General features: G+C 47.0%; 1 protein-coding gene across 4 annotated transcripts in view; it reads right to left on the bottom strand.

Annotated features, from left to right (window-relative positions):
* ARHGAP39 (Rho GTPase activating protein 39) overlaps nt 1–22,006 on the bottom strand; it is a 150,183-nt gene that overhangs the window by 81,056 nt on the left and 47,121 nt on the right. Inside the window, exon 1 of one of the 4 annotated variants that reach the window (XM_069780200.1) lies at nt 16,368–16,733. The exons of 1 other annotated variant lie outside the window; for it this stretch is intronic. In XM_069780200.1, the coding sequence (XP_069636301.1) occupies nt 16,368–16,408 (41 nt within the window). In that variant the 5' untranslated portion in view covers nt 16,409–16,733. Of the gene's footprint in view, nt 1–16,367; nt 16,734–22,006 lie in introns of those variants that run through there. 2 more of the 4 variants (XM_069780201.1, XM_069780198.1) reach the window with 2 other exon arrangements.

Raw genomic sequence — 22,006 nt, 5'->3', positions numbered from 1 at the left:
GCTGAATCCCGACCCTCCTTGCCACGTGTGCAAGGCACCCTTTCTTCAACTACTATTTTTTTAACTCGTTGATTAAGAAAAACTTAATTTCGATGTAGCTGTAATGTCAATTTGACCCAATCCTGAAGGACAAAGACTTAATTTACTGCTTCAAAACTAAACAAGGTAAAGCCTAGATGGAAAAAAGCCCAAGTGTGGATGGGCATCAGCAAGCACTGGGTGTAGGAAAGGAAAGGCAGCAAGTCTCACCGCAGTGACACTTTACAGCAGTGACAATGTGCAAGCCCTTAAATGAGCAGGAACTTTATGACCGTGAGCTGCCCGGCGTGCTGACACGGCGAAGTCGGTACCACTGCGAGAGTGGGGACCTCAAAGTCATCAGGGTCTGAAGGCAGCAGGAAAAGGACATAAATTCCACCAAAGCAGTAAAACTTCACACTTTCTCTTTGTGAATTCAAGCGGTATCGGAGCACAGGAGGTTAATACCATTTTACAGATTTAATGTGGGGAGGTTAAAGCAGTTTACAGCACAGGATTGCAAGCCTGTAAACACACACCCTTAAATATTTAACTTGCAGCTGTGGTATACCAAGCTGGCCTCCAGTGCCAAGTTTGTCCTTTCACGAGAGTTCCCATGACAAACATCACTGGGAGGAAAAGGGGGATATTTGATAATGCCAGAGAACAAGGAATAATCCACAATAACCTAATTTTATCTTCAGCACTAACTAGCGTTGCATGGGTATCTGGAAAAGGTTGTTTCACAGATTTGCTAAACCTAACCGCAAGTTGTGGAAAGCAAGTCTGAAAGCACACCCTGTGCTTTTGAACTCCGAAATATTTAAGAAACTGGAGGTCTGCGAAAGACTGGGGAACTACGAACACCAGATCTGACACACAGGGAAAAATATGCATCCTCCCTGCGGGCTTGCCAGAGCAAGATTAAACATTGGCACAGCTCCGCTGGGGTCAAGTGCCTGCCTCGCAAATACCGAGCAGAGTCTTAGGGGTGTTTTTACTTAGGGCAAGGCAGAAGGACCTTGTCCTAACTCATGCACAAGCCTCAGCAGTGGCGGAACAGGGCTGGAAGCAGCAGCTGCTCGTGAGCAGGTGATTTGCCCCGTTTTGAAGCCAAAAAGCAGCCACCTGTCATGGTCCTGACATCATTTGATTTCCCATCGCGGCTGGGCTCAGGACAACGGGAGGAATCAAGGAGGAGGAGGAGGAGGAGGGACGGTGACTTGAGATGACTCATGCCAAGCGGGGCTGCAGAAAGCCCGGGGATGAAAACAAGCAATCCTTGTTCCCAGGACGTCAACTCAATTTAACCGTTGCAGTTGCTGCGTCCTGTAAATGCAGAGTTCGACCCTAAAAATCCCTGTGATGATTGGAGCAATTAGAGCCTGTAAGACAAGATGACCTTTCTGAACAACGGCAGAGATTACCAGCAAGAGCCTGCTCCCACCTAAGTATCAGATAACCTCTTGGTCCTACTCTGATAGGAAGAAAACATTAGGAAGCAGCACTCCCCCTCTTCCCGACAGTGATGCGGTGATATTTATAGGTCTAGGAGATAATGCTGTAAAACATGAAGTGCTCGTTGCTTCAAAGCACCAAGACAGTAGCCCTAGACAGCAAATCTCATTTAGCAGAAGGAACGCCCCTGACCCCTCCAGCAGAGCAGCAGGGAAAAGCTTGCTGCACGCAGGTTGACCCAGCACAAAATCCCTCCATCCTTTGCAGAAACGCAGGAGCAAATTTACAACCGTGCACTGGATCCGTGCGGCAGTCGGAGTTTCTGCTCCTCACCACCACCTGCCTAAGCCCCTTCCCTACTCCCCGAGCACCGTATTTCACTACCAGAACAAGCGATAGAAAACAAAAAGCCTCGATCGTTCCTCCAAACACAAGCACAGACAAAAAGCAGAGGCAAAACGGAGGGGAAATGCCTGCTACCCGCGCTGAAACCTGGCCATATGTTCCGCTATTATAAATCATTCCGATAACACGCCTCGTGCCCAGGCGCAGAATCCAATTGCTCAGCACAGTTGGTGTGAAATCTGTCATTCAGGTTGCCAGGATGATTTAAAAGTGAGTTAGCAAAGCAGGTTGCCCCCCATCTCCCCCTTTCTGCAAACCTTCTCCCCATCTAGGAGAAATATTGGTCTGCACCTTTCCAGTGGAGTCCCGGGCATCCAGCCATGATTCCTTACATTACCCCTTCCCCCGTCCTCCCCTAGGACCATTGCTGCTCCCAAGGGGATGCAAAAGCCTTGCATTTCAAGAGTTAAGTTTAAAATTCTCCTGGTGGTTGCACACACTGTGACCACTTGAAGGAGACACCCCATGAGATCGGCTTCTCCTCCGTGCTGTCATTAAGCCAGCTAGAATTAATACAGCAGCAGAAGGGCACCCCAAAACCAAGAATGTCTGTGCTATGCAAATCAGAAAAGCCCAAGCAGTAAGAAGAAAGCCATCTCTGATGGTCATCGAGACACAGGCATGGAGAGAAACTCAGCAAAACCAACATGCTCAAGTGAACCTCATGTGGCTCAACAAGGCCAAGTGCAAGGTCCTGCACCCGGGTTGGGGCAATCCCCAGTCCCAGCACAGACTGGGGGATGAAGGGATGGAGAGCAGCCCTGCGGAGAAGGACTTGGGGATACTGGTGGATGAAAAACTTGACATGAGCCAGCAATGTGTGGTCACACGCCAGAAAGCCAGAAAGTATCCTGGGCTGCATCCAGAGCAGCGTGGCCAGCAGGTCCAGGGAGGGGATTCTCCTCCTCTGCTCCGATCGGGTGAGACCCCCCTGGAGCACTGCGTCCAGCTCTGGGGTCCCTGTTGGAGTGGGTCCCAATGGACCTGTTGGAGCGGGTCCAGAGGAGGGACACGGAAATGGTCCGAGGGCTGGAACACCTCTGCTGTGAGGAAAGGCTGAGAGAGTTGGGGTTGTTCAGCCTGGAGAAGAGAAGGCTCCAGGGAGACCTTATTGTGGCCTTTTAGTACTTAAAGGGGGCTTCTAAGAAAGATGTAGAGACTTTTTAGCAGGGCCTGTAGCAATAGGACAAGGAGTCATGGTTTTAACAAAAAGAGGGGAGATTCAGACGAGATCTAAGGAAGAAATTTTTCACGCTGAGGGTGGTGAAACACTGGACCGGGTTGCCCAGAGAGGTGGTCGATGCCCCATCCCTGGAAACATTCCAGGCCAGGCTGGACGGGGCTCTGAGCAACCTGATCTAGTTTAAGATGTCCCTGCCCATGGCAGGGGGGTTGGACTAGATGACCTTTAAAGGTCTCTTCCAACCCAAACCATTCTGTGATTCTACGATTTGAGGATTCTATGCTTCTGGTAAATCAGCAGTTTGAGCATCCAGAGTTTGCATGCAAAGCATGGTGCTTTGAGAGCCACTGATGGATCTACCCTCCATGAACGCATGTTGCATGTTGAGCCAGTTCCTCCCAGGATGCTGCAGAAACCACCTCTCTAAATATCAACTGTGGAGCTCAAAGCGTTCATACAGACACTAATGACAGCTTCTTCCAAAGTTTTAAAGGCTATTGATATGCCTAGTCCAGGACTAGACCAGTTTATAATCTAAGAACAAGATGCCATGGATGCACACGGGAGGGAAGACAAAGGGTATCAGGAAGAATCAATGAAATCTAGCGTTCCTGCTCAATCTGGAAATCCAAATAGTTATTTCTCATATGATAAAAGCATACAAGAAAAACAGTCCAACTTAGAACATGAACAACCTGTTTGGATGAAAGATGGTACTCAATAGTCCTGGATTCCCACCTCCAGCGTGCATGCCTTCTCATACCATACTGTAAAGCCCCTGCATGAGGAAATAACTGAACATAGCACTGGGAAACTATTCCATTACTTATACGACAAGCTGAAAAGCAAAGGTCCCCTTCTGCACCATGTTTCCCAAGCTTCTTCCCTTTTCTATTGGCCCCACGCACAATAACCATGCTTTTATATAATGCAAACTAACCCCAAAAAGTGCTGGAGCAAAGCAGACCAGCTGCTTTCAGAGACTTTCCACAAGTGCTCTTGGATGAGATGACAAAGTCAATTTTTATGAAGTGTACGCAGCAAAGCCTGTGAGCAAAATTGCATTCTCCTTTCTCTCTCTTAGGGCAAAAAACCCAGCTGACCTTAAGGATAAACCGAACAATTGCAAGACAGGCCTAAGTAACCTTGAAACTTAAAAAAAAAGAAAGAATTTTTTTTTTTTTCTGGTTAGTGAGCTAAAACTTGGATATTTAACTTTGAGAAATAAATCAGGGATGTCAATAAATAACATTTCACCTAAAAGGGCTACTTTTATACACAAATCACATTAAATAAATGCAATGAAATGAAACGCTTGCATGTTTCACCAGTCCTTGGAATGAACTTTGTAAAAGGAAACCTGTCCAAAGAGCAAAACCCCATCCCAAACCGAATAACCCACCATGAGAGAGTGACTTGGCAGGTGTGAGAGCATCTGCTGTTTCCAGAGACTCCTCTGGCAGAAGCAGCGGATTCCTGAGGCTCACGCCCTTCGGCAGGCAAACGCGACAGCTATAGGATAGACCTCAAAACTTGGCCTGGATGGTCAGCTAGGACGAGGAAGGCTGCTCCCCGCTATAAATCTCAGATACTTATACTACAGTAGCTTCCCAGAGGTCCCTGCATACAGGAGAAAAGGAAATCTCTGCATCCCAACTGGAGCAAGGCTGTGCAGAAAAGAAGGAAGAAATTTAAGACAAGAATGCAGCAAGTTCTCTGCAGCTAGGGAAAAGAGTGTGCATCTTCCAAAAAAACCCCCAAATAAAACCCCCAAAAGAGCAAGAACACCTCCCTCCCCCTTCTCAAGGTCTCGGTCCTTATTCTAGATGGGAGATGGAAAGCTTGCAGCACAGGAGTTACAACCCAATGTTATGTTTCCCTGTTTTTATAATATTTTAGGCTGGAGCAGACCTCTGGAGCTCACCTGGGCCACCTTCCCTTCCTCCTCCAAGCACAGGTAACTTTGAAGTTATCCTACTCAGGGTCTTTTTCAGCCAAATTCTGAAATCTCCAAGGATGAACATCTCACAGCCTCTCCGGGTGACCACTCTCAGGTAAAGACCTTGCAGATGACCAAATTGAGAGCCCTCCATGCTGCAGCTGTGCATTGCCTCTCACCCTTCCCTCGTACACCATCCATGGAAGACCCTGGTTCTGTCTTCACTATCGCCCCATTAGGTAGGTGAAGATGACAGTTGGATCCACTCTCAGCCTCCTCTCCAGGCTGAAGAAGCCCAGCTCTCGTTAAATGCTCACATTAACGCAATGCCCTCTAAGAAGACGCAGCAGACCCATCTGGTCCTCAGCGAGGAAGAGGCTCTCCCCCATACCAATTATTCAATGGTTGGGACGACATTCCTGGAATGATCAGGCTGCAGCACCATCTGTTCAGCTATGCTGGGCTGTCTGGTATAGGGGTAAAGCTTCGTTTCTGCATGACAGCGCTTTCCAGAGCCTGGTCTGATCCTCCTTGCAGAAGCTGGGAGATCTCAAAGATCTTGTTGCTTTTCCGTTCCAAGTGCCGCAGGTACCTTTCCATGCTACACTTGTTAAGAACCAGCAGTACCGCACAGACCTCTGCTATCCAAAGACGTCCATATGTAGTTATGTTGTCCCAGCCCACTCCAGCAGAGAAAAGGAAATAAAAACCAGCAGCGACATCACTTCACGGTGCCTTGGAAAGCACCCAGATTGCACAACACGTAGTGTGGCATAGGAAGCCTAACCAAACACGCAAACAGCTCTGGTGTGCTTCACGCTCTTGGTTTCATTCCTTAGACTTCTTTCCCATTTCACTGAGCATTTTGTGGGCAAGAATCCCATTTTGAGGATTAGACCTGTCCTCTGCTGTTTCCAGCCCAGAAAAATTTGGCTTTTTTCCCCCTCCCTCACTTCTCCAGTGCTTAAGGTGGTATCTGGATGGCCAAATGGAGAAGAGTTGAGAAGACTTGCCATGGGCACAACCACCAAGGACTGCATGAGGTTGGATGAGCCCACCTTAGTTATCACAGGGAATCACAGAACGGTTTGGGTTGGAATGGACCTTTAAAAGTCATCCAGTTCCAACCCCCCTGCCATGGGCAGGGACACCTTCCACTAGACCAGGTTGCTCAAAGCCCCATCCAACCTGGCCTTGAACACTTCCAGGGATGGGGCATCCACAGCCTCTCTGGGTGACCTGGTACAGTGCCTCACCACCCTCACAGTGAAGAAATTATTCCTTACATCTAATCTAAATGTTCCCTCTTTCAGTTTAAAACCATTACCCCTTGTCCTGTCACCACGCTCCTTGACAAAAAGGAGTCTTTCTTGTAGGACCCCTTTAAGTATGGAAAGGCTGCAATAAGGTCTTGCTGGAGCCTTCTCTTCTCCAGGCTGAACAACCCCAACTCTCTCAGCCTTTCTCCATAGCAGAGGTGTTCCAGCCCACAGACCATTTCTGTGTCCCTCCTCTGGACCCGCTCCAACAGGTCCGTGTCCGTCTCGTGCTGGGGACCCCAGAGCTGGACGCAGTGCTCCAGGGGGGTCTCACCAGAGCAGAGCTGAGGGGCAGAATCCCCTCCCTGGACCTGCTGGCCACGCTGCTCTGGATGCAGCCCAGGATACAGTTGGCTTTCTGGGCTGCAAATGCACATTGCCGGCTCGTGTCCCATATCCACCAATACCCCAAGTCCTTCTCTGCAGGGCTGCTCTCAATCCACTCATTGCCCAGCCTGTATCCAGGAAGGAGAGGAACAGCTCCTACGGTGGCAAGCAAGAGGACTCTTCCATGTAGCCCTCTGTCCTTGTTCCAGAGAGAGTTTGGGATGCTGCAATCTCTTGTCAAAAATCAAGTCTCGAGCCGTGCAGAGGAAATAACAAAACCTTCTCCTCTAAAAGAGGCTCTGCAGCTTCTGGAGCAAGGCAGGAGGAGAGGTTAATGTGTTTCAGTTCTGACTACCTTAAACCTCATGCATCCATGAAGCCTCAAGACCCAAGAAGGTGGCTGCAGCCTCCTCGGGTGAGCGCAGAAGTAGGTGTTTCGTAAGAGCTGTGCCCTCAATCCCAGCTGTTTATGCCGTTTATGGAGATTTTGTGTTCATCCTATTCAAAGCGTCGCCTGAATCGACAGGGCACATAAAACATTTAGTGTTTGACAGCTCTAAGGATCAAAATTCTTCAGAGGACTTGCTGCATTATTTCCAATCGGGGAAAAGTGCAGAAACCTGCCATTAAATCCTGTTCTCTGGGGTCTGAAGGTGGGCTGTGCATTACCATAACTACATGCCTATTTGTCAACAGCCACATACTGGTTTCAAAATGATATATTTCTAGCAGCTTGCTTTTGTTCCTCCTCCTCCCCCAAATTTTAGAAGAGCTACAGCCGTGCACAGAAATAAAAGAGTGCCATTTGCTAATTTGGTGCTAAAACAAAAAGGCAAAAAAATACAGAGGCCGCAAACCTCCCAGCTTTTTCATTCAGCTTGAGCTATTCAAGGCTTTCAGTACACTGCCAGCTCTGCCTGCTGCTGGGCACCCTCAGAGAAAAGCACTCCCCATACGCTACCGAGCAAAACCGATGCCTACATCGTTGCAGCCTTGAAAATTAGCGCTGCAGCTACCCATGCATGGAGTGGCAGTGTATCCTCCCTTGCTATCGCATCTCCCGTGGTAACTCACGCTCCTGCTGGGGCTGTCCTGGCTGCGCAAGAACTGCTCTTGGTTTTCTTTTTATAAGATGAATGATAACTCTGTTTTCTTCCAAGAGGGGATCAGTAGCACTTGGTGAATTGCGTTGACCCTAAACGTGAAAAAAGACTTTGAAGTCTTGACTCCATGCTACAGCATTAAAGGCAAACACTTCTGAAATATAAAACCTGGGGTTTTGATCCTACTGTAGCACTAAAGGCCTAAAAAACTACGTCATGCTGCCTCTGCAATGATAATCATCATCTTTGGTGGGCCCTGATTTGTTACAGTGAGGTCGCAGATAAGAAGGGTCCCGTGGCAGGACATGTTATCATGTAAGCTATTAATGATAACATTTAATTACCTTTATCCATTTAATAACACATTTTACTAAAATTAGCCAGATAAATTGCTCCGATAGTACTGTTTGAACTGAATTACGCTCAGATTCCTGGTATTTAACCACTTCTCTGGGTATCTGAATACAGAGCATAGCTGTTCAGGGTGGGAACGGGGAGGAATGCTTCTTCTGCAGCATCTGTAGATCGGCAAGGCGCTCTTCTAATCTTGTGAAAACTGTTCCAAACATTCCCTGGTCCCTAACAACTGGTTTTGTTCTTTGGAAAGACAAAACGAGAAGAGTAAGCCCATGCCAAGTTTCATTTGCTTGGGACTAGGAGCTAAACAAGCGTTGATGAAGTGCCACACAACAACAGTTCCTGCTTTTGTTTATACAGCACATACTGGGCAGTCCGCAGTAATAGATGGAGTGTCTGTGCTCAGTTTCCAGTGGGAACAGATTGGTCTGGAAAACACTCCAGCACTGGGTTTGCATTCGCCAGCAAAGGATCCTGAAGCACATGGCGTGGAGGTTAGCCAGCTCCCCCAGACAGACGACTTGGGCAGCTGCCAGAGCATCTCTCAACACCCCATCGCTGGTATTCTGGTTTTTCCCAGGTCATTTCCCAAATGCTACTCTGCACCTCATCGGGATCACTTCGCAGTTTTACCTACGTTGCATCCAAAGAGACGCACGCGGAGGTCTGCGGCAAGATGAAGAACTTCAATCCACTTTTCCTCTGCTGTTGCACAGATGGGGAGTGACAAAAAACAAGCCAGTAAAACCCAGCTTAAATCTTTGCAGCTTCATGAAATTTCCTTATCTTATCAGGATAAGCCTAGGTCCTAGCAGCAGGGACTCTGCCATGCAGGAGACCCTGGTTTCATCACCTGGAAGCTGGACCAAAGAGGGCATTAAGCTCTTAAACAGATCTCACATCGCTGCAAGTCTATTTTCTTGGCCATGAGGCAGAGAATTGAGGACATTAAGTGAGGAAGTAACCCAGAAGATGATCAGCGTGACAAGATCTGGCTGAACACCCGCCCTTGGTCACTGTGAGAAGAGGCAGAGCTGCTGAAGCCCCGGCTGTTTTCAGCCGCTGGAGCTATTCGCAGGCAGGAACAGCTCCCGGCTTGAACTCAGCCCATGCCCAGCAGGCAAGCAGTCCAAAGAGCTGAAACACAGTGTCCTACTGCCTGTTCCCAGCACCTTGTACTGACTTGTAAGGCTTCCCCCACAATTTATGCATGTTCTTCGCCATCATGGCAAAGCCACAGTCTTTCAGTTCCCATTTAACGCTTTAGGAATCATATGGTGGAGCCTGTAAATGGGCATACAGCTACATTTCAGAAAGATCCTCCTAGCAAAGCAATGCTAAACTTTAACACTCAAAGTTACAGAGTTTTCCCTCAGACTCCTCATTCGGAAATAAGTCCCGCAGCCCTGTCGCACCCTTCCCTGCAGCATCTTTTTCAGACAACCCGTGGGAAAGCAGCTTAGGTCTGACAAAGGTCTTGCCAGAAAGGCACGCTTCCCTGCTCCGCTTTCCCTGCACCCCGTGGTAACTTTGCTGAATTTTTCAGCTAGTACCATCATTTTATCGTGCATTTTTCCAAGCCCTACAACAGCAGGCACAAAACTGCAGCCAGGTGGTCAAGTTCATAGAATCATATAAACACAGAAGGGTTTGGGTTGGAAGGGACCTTTAAAGACCATCTAGTCCAACCCCCCCTGCCATGGGCAGGGACACCTTCCACTAGATCAGGTTGCTCAGAGCCCCGTCCAACCTGACCTGGAATGTTTCCAGGGATGGGGCATCGACCACCTCTCTGGGCAACCTGGGCCAGTGTTTCACCACCCTCAGTGTAAAAAATGTCTTCCTTATATCTCATCTGAATCTCCCCTCCTTTAGTTTAAAACCATTACCCCTTGTCCTATCGCTACAGGCCCCTACTAAAAAGTCCGTCCCCATCTTTCTTTTAAGTATTAAGCATTGAAAGTACTGAGTATTGGCACTATTAAGTATAGAAATGCCACAAGAAGGTCTCCCTGGAGCCTTCTCTTCTGAAGGCTGAACAACCCCAACTCTCTCAACCTTTCTCCATAGCAGAGGTGTTCCAGCCCTCTGATCACTTTTGTGGCCAAATATACCATCCCTGCATATCTCCTGAAAAAAAGGTGGAATCAGCTGGCAGAGTTGTTATGCACGTGTAGTGACATTTATTCATATGGAAGTTATCAGGACTAGCATTGTACCATCAAAACTCATGAGCTGTACAGAATGAGCTCCCAAATCTCCCAGGACCCAAAAGCACGAATGGAATTACATGAGTGCAGAAGAGAGTAAGCTGTCCACTATCTATCAGGAGGCCGAGCTAGGCTGAACTGACACAAGTGCAAACCAGATTTTACACGTTTTTCTTGGAGAATTTCAATGCGGGGAGGAAAAACAGGTGACACGAAGACATGAAAGGAAAGCAGTAATGGTAGCTGAAGGTGTTTTACTTTAATTGTATTACAAAAATAACTATATGCAACCTCCACGGTTGCCACTGAACAATAACACAGAAGATGTAGAATGAAGTGATTTATTCAAATGCTGAAAAAAAATAATCTGTTGCATAGGAATGCAAACTGATATAAACCAAGTCTTTCCCACTTATATGAAGAGCCATTTCTCCCTGGCAGAATGAGAATGGAAAAATATTTTCATATTTCACAAGGACACATTTTTTATCATAACAGTCAAGCATTGCAAAAGGGGCCCCACGAGGCTGCAGAATCTGTGCTTGAAGGTTTTCAAGACCCAACTGCAGAAAGCCCCGTGCAGCCCAGATGAACTCAACACTGACCCTGCTTTGAGCAGAGGTGCAGGCTGTCCAACCTGAACAATTCTGAGTCCACCACACACAGACAGTCTTTGTAAGGGGAAACGAGCCACCACGCAGCCTAACAGGAGAGCGCAGCAGCAGCTGCAGGTGAAGATGATGTTCAAGAAGGAAGGGTTGAGGGTAAGGAACTGTAGAATCATAGAAGGGTTTGAATTGGAAGGGACCTTCAAAGATCATCTAGTCCAACCCCCCTGCCATAGGCCTTGAACACTTCCAGGGACGGGGCATCCACAACCTCTCTGGGCAACCTGGTCCAGGCAGAAAGCATGATCTCCACTGTCTCCAGAACAATTTCTGGAGCCTTTGGATCATGGGAGCTCTCACACCCTGGTAAACCTCCAGGTCTCTCAGTGTTGTTGAATCCTTAATCTTCTGCAGCTTCATTATGCAACCACATGCAAATCACTTCCTTTTTGTCTCCGTTTCTCTTTGCTTTTTGTGGTTTAGCCATTCCAGAAAAAGGCAGGAAGCGTACGGAAGACCTGACCAGGCTCATGCCCTGGTGTCTGTCAGCTACATGGCCGAGGAAAGCCCATTCACTTTTGCATCAAGCCCAGGCACAAAATACATCCTCCCAAATTAATTCAAAATGCCCATGGACCTACACTTAAGACATCTGTACATCTTCAGGGTGCGTACATAGTTTATTATAATGAAGTGCTGAATTCTTTCTAGTTATGTCAGATAGCAGCAAGTGTCTGAAATACTTAGAAACCAGAGAAAGACTGGGTTTGCTCAGGACCCCATTTTATTCACTGCTGTTTCTTCTGTGGCTGCAACAGGGATGCAAAGCAACATGCTTAGAAGCAGCCAGAGAAAGTTGAAGTCCACAACAAGTGTTTTTGCCATGGTTTCCTGCCAGGAAAGGCAGCACAAAGCCAGCGTCCTTCCCATGATGGTCCTTCAGCTACCCAGATTCAAAAGAGCCAAGCCAAGGAGTCTCGCCTTCGACAAAAAAACGCATCTCACTAGGTACAACAACTAACTGCCGAGCAGCATTTTTACGGAGATGCAGCTACGGTAGCAGTCATCAGGTACTTGAGAACAAACAAGTCTCCCAGTAGCAGCAAGCCTTTCAAGTTGTCCTTTGGGGTTTTTTAGGTTATACATCCCACAAGCAGCATGTTCTGGCTGGGCACCACATGTGTAAGAGGACAGATGTAAAACAGTAACTTCTGGAGAAGATGGCAGCAGAGCACAGATGTAAGTGAAGGTTGGCTAAATGTGATCATTTATTCCTGTGATCCCAAGGCTGGAACCAGACGTGGGGAAGAAGCAGCTACAGGGACAATGTATAGAGTCTTTGGTGCAACTCGGAGGAACCAGTTCCTCTTCTTCACTTCTCCCAATTAGTGGGACGACGTCCATTAGCATGGCACTAACTACTTCAGAATAGACCTATTAAGGGATCTCAACATGTCTTAAGGCAGTAGAACACCTCTTCCCATTCCCACGTAGCTTTTCTGCCGCATTTAATTGTGTTTGATGCTGCTTTCTACAGCCCTAGAGGTTCTCAGGGCACTTTGGCCCACCTACGCAAAGCCAAGTCTGTCCCCAAACACTTCAGCAGTCAATATACCCAAATAGAAAGAGACCACCCCCCCATTGCTGGGGTTCCCCCAGCTTTGCCACATCGCTTCAGGCACGTCAACCGTCACAGGACCTACTCTGCCTTGTCTACACAGACTAAAGCCACTATGTACAGCACCAAGCATGGCAGAGGTCCAGGCTCAAGCTGTGCACCCCAGGCGCTGTCAAGCAGATGTTGCAGCCAAATTTCGATCTAGCACAGGAGCCAGCAAGTAGAGGAGGGACACGGTGGCAGCAGCAGCAGGTATATCTCATGTCCCTTGGTTCCTTTCCATCGTTCCTCACTGGTCCTATAACGAAGCCACAACACCGCATGTCGCAGCGACATGCCGGGTACCAGACTGAAGTCTATCTCATTACCGCAGACACTGCAGCAGGAGAAACTGGGTTAACCAGATCTCAAAGGAAAACAGCTAGCAGCTGCCAGTGAAATGAATATTTAAAAAAAAAAAGATCTCACGTGCCACAACTGAAAACTTAAAACTTATCTCTTAGTCTGTCTGACCTTTTGGATAGCGTAGGCCCTCAGACTTCCCTGAACTAGTTTTAACTTTAAAATAGAAATACTGCTGTTTAAAGGGCTTTTCTTAGGAAAGTATTATTTCTTCCTTTTAAGAATTTGCTAGTGAAAAATATCTGACCTCCATCCAAAAGTTAGAGCCTAGTTTCTAGTTCAGACATTCTAGTCTCAATATTTGGACCCGGTTGTCCACCAGACCAGCAGAGCACCACAAACATGGGACAACCATCAGCTGCAGGTGTCTGGATGCTGGCAAGCAGCGAACCCCGATTTGAAGTGCGAGGCACAGAAAGTAATGAAGAAACTAGTCCACAGAAAACAAACCGCTTCTCCAGGTCCCCAGGTCCTGCCACCAGCAGCAGCAGTTTACCACGTAAGCCAGGTCCAGTTTGCTCCCTTGATTATTTGCCATTTGCCTTCAATCCTCCCAGAATTAAAACAATAGCAGCTCAACTTCCCTGTATCTGCCAGAATTGGAGGTCAACGTGACACATAATCTACACACTTATGCTAAGGGATGCCACAGTGCCATTAAATCTTTAGTAATAGTTTTCTACCAATCAACACATTGTTTTCCCTCAAACACCAGGCTGCCAGGACAGTTACCTGGATCTTTCTCTTTCCCTTTTTAATACGTTGGCACAATATTAGCTTTTATTTAGACCTTCTGGTTTCCTTGGTTTCCAAGACTCACTGAAAAATCATGGTCTGAAGAGCTATTCCTACAGTTATTTCATCCCACAAAAGCTTGGACCAGCTGATCTTTTGAGGTGCCTTCTGACCTGGGCTATTCTATGATTCTATTTGTCATAAATTATCCAATTTAAAAAAAATGCATCTAAACTTTACCCTCTGTCTCCATTTTCCAAACCACACTAGGTTAAATTACATTAGGAGGAGGCTCAGTTCTTCTGCATTTTCTGCATTACCACCAAGTACATCCCTTGCATCAAATAACAGGCCCATACCGTGGCTAAGAACAAGTTTTGTACACATTGGCTAGCCACAAAGCTAACTTCTGAGCACTCATTTCTCCCTCTGCCATTTTGATCTCCTGAGTCAGTATCTAATTGATAATTCTGCCCTATCATTTTTCCCTTCTTCCTGATCACTGCATTTACCACCATAATTAGTATAGCTATTTTCCTTCTACGTCAGACTGTTTTTAATTGCTGCAGCCTTCTCTTTTTAAGCTTTAAAACCATTTTTCTGTTCGAACTGTCGTAGTCACCCGAGTGAAGGCAAACCTGCTGCCAGTTGGGCTGGTTCACCAAATACATGAACAGCTCTTGATCACCTGCACCCAAGCAACTACTCATTGACTGATCAGTTCCTGCCTCATTTTCCATCCAGAGGAAGTCTTACAGGATTCCCAGGGACTAACAGGGTAATTTAGCTATAATTTAGATATTCTAAGGATAGCGAGATGCCTTTGGCACGTCCTCGGGGATGTGGCAACAGAGGCTCTTTACCTGTTTGCCATGGACAAAACAGGCGTCTTCCAAGGCACCAAATCTCATGTAAGGGAGCAGTCCAGCCGACAAGCCAACGCTCTGTTAGGACACTTGCCCATCTGCAGATGCTAACCACGGCAGTCAGACGAACCAACTCCCTTTCCAACATTTGCTACAAGTCTTCTTAAATTTGCTATTGCAATTAAAGCAGTAACCACTACCCCCAGGAAAATGACGGAGGCGATTTAAACTCATTTGGCAAAACCAGCGACTAAAGAAAGTTGCACCTAACTCCTGAAAGTGGTTTGGTTTATTTTTATTTGTTTATTTGTTTTTAAAGGAGGAGGTTGGGGGATACCCTTCCTCCCCCAACAAACTTTTCTCCCTGCCACTTGCTGTCTCCCATGCTTAGCTCAGCAGGCAGCTGCTAAACTCCCACTGGGGAATAGGGGTGGAGGCAGCATTTTTCTGGCTCCCCAGCCTCACCCATGGGGCTAATTAATATTCCTTAAGAACCACACCCCTAATTACAATAGACTAAGTGAGCACAAAAGTGCTTTGGTCTCAAAAGTTTGACTTGTATTTTTCCTGTGAATTTACATTCCGCAGAATACCCATTAAGTCCATGTTTTTAATTACGGCATCAAAACCTCTTGATTAGAGTACAAAAACCCATCGACTCTGAAATTAGAGCACAAAAAGCTCATTCCCCTAGTCCTGCAGCGGAGCAGTTCACCAAGAAAACATTTCTATCCGAAGCAAAGGATGCCACGTCCCAGACAGTGACACACACTCAGCCCCACAGTGAAAGAGCTTGGATACGAGATGAAAGCTTGCCTTATTAGAATAAATTAGGATAGAGCAGATTTAGCAATGCTAGGGAGGACCTGGGGCAGCTCTCAATGTTACAGGCTGCAATATAATAGCTGGCCAGAGCTGTATAGCCCTTTTCAGAAGATCACGTGTGATGGGCTTACGCGGTGCAATGCCTCCAGGACTGTCCTGTGCGCCCCGCGCTTGCACAGACCGTGGCCCTTGACCGCATCCGCCGTCTACGCAGGACATGGGACGGGAACAGAGCCGGCAGTGTTTCTCCAAGCCCTTTTGAGTGCTTCCATGCAGTCGCAGCAAGTGAGGATGGAAAAGAGCAATAAAGGGCAAGGCTGTCCCCCTGCCAGGGAATGCTTGCTCTCAACAGTCCTTAACCACTTCTTAAGCTCGCCTTTGCCGTCGATAGTTGTTGTATACAGGAGTTGGCCACACGAGCGCAAGCGCTCCATGGGGAGCAAGGCGTACGAAGGAGTATTTGACATTCTGTTGCTTCACTTTAAGCACAAAAACCCAAACTGTGAACCTAATCAAAATACTGAAAAAACCCATGGAAACCAGATAATCAGCAACAGCAGGCAACTTTTGCTCTGCAAGAGTTTAAGCACGGCAGTGAAGCTCAGTCCAGAAGCCCATCAGCCTCTGCTGTCAAAACTGCTGACAGATCTCCATCTGCCCAGGAAAAGAGACTCTGGATATCCCTCCCTCCATCATCCCCACTCTCCCCAAGGCTTTACAGCTCGCTTGTTGACAGCTTCGAAGAGGGAAGCCCATGAGTTACAGCCTGCTCTTGCTACCAGCAGCATGGCACCAGGTAGCCTTTGGGGCAGCACAAAACCGAGAGAAGATGAGTTTCAATGGGATGTTTTATTATCTAAGTTTTCACATCCAGAAGCGTGACTGAACCCAGTGAAGCAAAAGAAAGTCACATTCACAAAACGCATTCATTTCAAACCTGCTATTAGTGCCATCAGCAACGTAAGGCTGTTGTATCTATAAGCCTGATGCCCACCTCCTTCCATAGAGAAGTCCCGTCATCCCCTCATCTGCCATCTCACAGCATCCCTCCGGGCTGCTCAGGAGACGAGTCTTCAGGGCGACCTTCCTTTCGGTTGACGACACATCCACCTGAAGGGTCTAATTTGGGGTGCTTTGCAGACAGGCTGTGAAAGCAAGTCGTTGCATGCCTCCCCGAGGAGAGCAAGTGGGCAGGCTATCTCCAGAGGGCCTGGCAGAGAGCCCTCCCCTCCAAAGCCGTGTGGGTGATGGCACTGCCCTCCCGATCCAGCCTCCCCCGGGGTTTTGCAACAGAAAGAACCACAGAGAAGCTGTTTGCTGGAGCCAGACAGCTCTTTCAGAAGAGCTTAATTAGTTGGGCTCCTAAATACGTGACGCTTAGATGGGAAACAAGGGGTTGCTTTTTTTTCGTTTGGGCTTTTTTTTTTTTTTTTTTTTTCCAGAAAGTTTGCAATCTACCCACTTCAGAGCCCATTCACAATACGCCTGCCACAAGAACCTGAACAGAGTAATTATAAACAGGAGGAGACCGCCCAGCAGCCACACGAGTTATTTCCCGTACACTTACAGAGCCCTAATCCCGAAGCTTTAAGACAACAAGACCTGCCTTAGATCTGCCTTATTTCAGGAAAAAAAGGAAATGAAAAAAAAAAAGGGAAGCCTGACCTCACAGTATATTAGTTTCGAACTCGCAGCTGCAGCAGATGGCTTGCGAAGGGGATGAAGAATAGGCTCCAATTATAAAAGGAAGAGCAAAAGAGACCTGACATGAGAAGAGGTCCTTCTGCCAAGCCAGAAGCTTAAATCAGGATAAGGTAAAACCCTATTTTGCCCAAGCAGAAGCACTTTGGAGAAGACCTAGACAGCCCCAGAGCCACAGTGTAATCAACAAAAGATCTGGGCTTTAAATCCTACATATTTAATATCTCAGGCAAGTAGTCAAGAAATGACACTGTATAATCCATTTTTAATGCTCCATATTCTTCTCCCGGATGTCACCTTCTGCCTAAAAAATTTCCCGAGTAACGATTTATCCTGAGTGGTTTAATATTAAAGCAAAATTACAATAGAGGAAGGATTCTGAGTGTAACGATTCTCCCAGCTAGAAGTACCCATTTCATAAATGAGTTATTTTCTACTGATTGCTTTAGGACTGCTGAAAGAAGCTCTTTTATTCTTTCAAGTCAGAAGGATGCCGAGGTGTCGATACTAGCCTGGGTTAGACACCATGGCCTGGCAGCTACTCTTTAAAACTCACTGCTTTTTCCTCCCCTTCCCACTCAAGGACATCCCTCCACCCTTCCTCACCCCCACTCTGTCCCCATCAGACTGAACAATGACGACCACCAACCTGCTGTCATTCAAACCCACCTCCTCCTCCTTCTAAATTCAATCCACTTCAATCATTTTTTTTAGCAGGGCCTGTAGTGATAGGACAAGGGGTAATGGTTTTAAACTAAAAGAGGGTAGATTCAGACTACACATAAGGAAGAAATCTGGTACAATGAGGGTGGTGAAACACTGGACCAGGTTGCCCAGAAAGGTGGTCGATGCCCCATCCCTGAAAACACTCCAGATCAGGCTGGACGGGGCTCTGAGAACCCTGATCTAGTTGAAGATGTCCCTGCTCATGGCAGGGGGGTTGGACTAGATGGCCTTTAAAGGTCCCTTCCAACCCAAACTATTCTATGATTATCCATATATCACGACCCCATAAGCTAGCTCTGTAAAGAACAGTTTATTAGCTCTTCTGAGCCTAGAGTTTGATATCATGGTGATACCATGCTGATATTCCTGCCCTGCTGTTTTTTCCACTGTGATCAGGCAGAAAAAAACCCAACCCAACAGTGGTAGCACAACCATTACAGCTTTTCAGCTTATTTCCTCCTATGGGAAGCATCAAGTGGCATTTTCAATAGCTTAAAATGCAAAGAGGTATGTTTGTCTCATTTTATGCAGCACCAATTGCCCACCCTTTACTTCTTTTGGACCATGTCTCGGATCCTGCAGCTTCTCCTACATTGCAGAATTCATGAATGTGCCATTTACTTTGTCAGGTTTTGCCAAGATTTATTTTATCTGGGCTCTGATTAGGCCAAATGACTTATTGTCACTCAAAGACTAGTCTTGAACTAATGCTTGAAACCACTATTGTGCTTCCAGTTGTCTTCAACTCACCAAGCAACTTGGAGAAAGTCGCTCTGAACAATGTCTCTGTTTCCCAAACTGTACAACTGGGAAAACCCTGACCTACTTGGCAGGAGCGTGGAGAGCCTGTGCTCTTTTTTTTTTCTTTTTAATGATTTAAGACAACCCAAATGTGAGGCACTGGAGAGACGGAATTCCACAAAGTCATTAACAGAGCACCAGAGGGACAGCTTGAAAGCTAGTTATCAGTATTTTTCCTGTAATCCAAAATCCCTCTCTCAATTTGCCAAAAGCCTAATCAAACAAACTTTACATCATGCTTTGACAGTTGCCAAACTGAGGTTTGTAGACGAAGAGAGGGCTGCTAATGAAAGGGGCTACTGCAACCAGCAGAAAAGGCAGGATGAATATTTACTAGCCAACACGGCACAAATGTAGAGGAAAGTGACTGTCTTTTCAGATGAAGGTCACAGGTCCTGAATTTAAATGTGTTGGGAAATGCAGATGGAACCTCACGCAACTCCTCTCATCATGGGCTTCCACATCCCAAACTAGCTGAAGTGTCCAGACACCTCTGAACGCGATAAATAAAGATTGTACCTTTATGGAGCTACCACAAAAAGTGCACAAGCACAGCAGACTGCCCCAGGGTAAGAAAAAAGACAGACCTGGAGGCTGTTCATTTTTGGTCCTTCCTAAACAACTGAGGGGAAGCAGGGGGGAAAAAGAGTAGAGTAGAGTAGAAGATAGGATAGGATAGGATATTTTCAGTTGGAAGGGCCCTAGAATGATCATCTAGTCCAAGTAAATCACAAGTAAAGAATAGCAGTGAATTTGTGCAAAGTGAAGCCTGTTCCTACTATCATGATGTAGGACTTCACGAGGGTCTTCTGCTCTTTTATCAAAAGCAGAGCCAAGCCTGCTTGCTTGCTGCACTGAGATTTGGTTTTGCTCCATCTCATCTGCCACTGAAGGAAGTGGCTGAGGCTTGCAGCATGCTATCGCTACCTCTCCTTGTCCCACACACTGGATGCTTGAGCCCTCCGCCGGCCGCGTGAAAAGGCTTCTCTCCCTTTGAAAAAAGGGCTGTTTGTTCCCACATAGCGATGGCATTCGGCTTCAGGGCTGGACCCTCTCTGCAGGGACAGGGGCACACAAAGGCTGAGCCAAGGCTCCCAGCTTGTTGCCGATGCCCACGTAACGATGTTACAGACCGACCTTGTTCTGGAGAACGGCAGCAAGTTCATGCTCTCGTGACTTGGAAAGTTCACTGCACTGAACATCTGCCTGATGTACATTGACACTTTCAGGGGGAAAAAAAACCCCAAACAAGTGGGAGGATTTCAGGCATCCAGCTCCGAGTCATGCTCAACCTTCTTCCTCCTTCTAGAAAATACAAAAACTCTGGGGACAAGGAGTCTCACCATAGGTTTGTCCACACCTGCTACGATGGATTTCAGCCTCTACCAGTACCTACTAATTGCTGAAGAGTAATGGACACATTAAAGTTCATTTGGAGAGTGCTTTACTGTCTGAGCTTTGCTCAGGAGAGGTTCTGCATTTGTTTGCCACAGTTTATTCATCCATAAAATAACACTATCCCCTACGGCACAGAAGACCATGAGAGACGGTCATAAAATCCTCTACGTGAAGGTCATAAAAATGGTCCAGAGTCTGCACTGAAGACTGCCTGTAAGCTGAAACAAGGAGCATCACAGCTGAGGGACAAAGCCTTTGCTGATGAACAAAGCCAAGACAGGCTGTCCAGATTCACTGGCCCTCCCAGAAAGGTCAACTGTCATCTGATTTTCCCATCCTGCCCCATTCCACTCAAGGCTACATCCTCCACAGCGTAGCTGGAAAGGAACTCCCATTCTGACCTCAACCCCTACCACCTCAAGCCTGGGGTGACTTGAACCAACAAGGGCAGGGAGGATTTGGGCAAAGACACCAAGTTGCAAATTAGCCATTAATGAGCTGAGACTCAGGTATCCCTTCCCCCCTGAAATCTGCTTAAAGCAAGGTAAAGAAACATCTCAGGGATTACCAGGTCCTAGCTGAGTCAGTCACATGTCACCTGGACCTTACGTGGTGCCTCTTATCACCCTTGCCCAAATGTCCATCCAACAGCCTCTCCACCCACCTTCACGGGGTCTGGTAGCACATCTAAGACACTGTAGAGCAGTAGATGGTTCCTGCTCTGAAGAACTTACGACTTGAATAGAGAGGGTCAAGAAAGTGGAGATAAACTAAGCAAAATGATTAACACCGTTGTAGCTATTGTGTTCTCTGGGATGCTTGCCTTGGTAAATCTACCTAGTAGAGTCCACCCACCTTCACGGGGCCTGGGATGAGTCACAGTGTCCATCCAGTGCTCTGGTAAATTGGAGAACTGAAGGATGGGAAACAACTCTGCCCCTTTGGAAATGGAAGTGGACCAGGGACTTGGCCACTGACCAGCAGTGGAGTTTTGGCAAGGTGGGCACACGCTGCCTTCCAGCTCCTTGACCCACTTCTAGCCCTGCTAGGACTGCTGTTGCTTTACATTTCCCTCAGCAGCTTACAGTACAGCCACCAGAAAAAAGTATGGGCCAGAACCCCAGAAAGCCCACAAATAAATATGCTCTCCTTTGAGGGATTTTTTTAGTTTTTAATAGGGACATTTTCCAAGCAATGTTCTACAATCTTAAATTCAGCTGACAAATTCAAAACTCCCTGACATCTCTGTAATTAGCTGTAGACAGCTGACTTACACTTTGACAAACAGTGCTATATTTGCTCTGAACGGCTGTGTTCCGCGTTGCTATTTAGTATTATTCATTTTGAAGTACTATCCTTCACCCCGGAAGCTCAAGCCATGCAGACACCAAAAAGATTCTGCACTGTGCAAGATGGGGTCAGCACTTTGCAATTTCCTGGTCTTTTATTTCAGCTCTCCGAGCACACACAAGCGAGAGACAACAGGATCCAAATCTCTTCCTAACCTTTTACCATTCTCAAGCCAAGGACTGCATTGCCTGATTAGTTTACTGGAGGAAACCAGCTTCTCGGTAGGCATTTGATTACAAGAAGCAAATTCTCCAGGGAGAAGAGCAGACTCTTGTTTAAGCACCTCTGTTTATCCCTGTGCACAACACATCCCCATTCACCAGGCAGCGGTGCACTGATCACCCCCTCCCTTCCCATTCACAGTTAAGAGGTACTGCATCATTTATATGACCTATTTGCATGCCAAAGCTGTATGTCAGTACTATAGCTGTACGTGATCAGTAACTGGCCCTGATCTTGTTTTTACAGAAAACCAGGGTGGGGGCTTACTTCTTTACGTCCCTACATGTGAATGTCACAGTGTCAATGAAGGGAGGGATGTGGTGGAATCATAGAATGGTTTGGGTTGGAAGAGACCTTTAAACGCCATCTAGTCCAACCCCCCTGCCACGGGCAGGGACATCTTCCACTAGATCAGGTTGCTCAGAGCCCCGTCCA

The sequence above is a fragment of the Haliaeetus albicilla genome, chromosome 3 (assembly GCF_947461875.1).
Source record: "Haliaeetus albicilla chromosome 3, bHalAlb1.1, whole genome shotgun sequence".
NCBI lineage: Eukaryota > Metazoa > Chordata > Aves > Accipitriformes > Accipitridae > Haliaeetus > Haliaeetus albicilla.
Note: the sequence above shows the minus strand (reverse complement) of the source record. Positions and strands in the feature narration are given on the sequence as shown.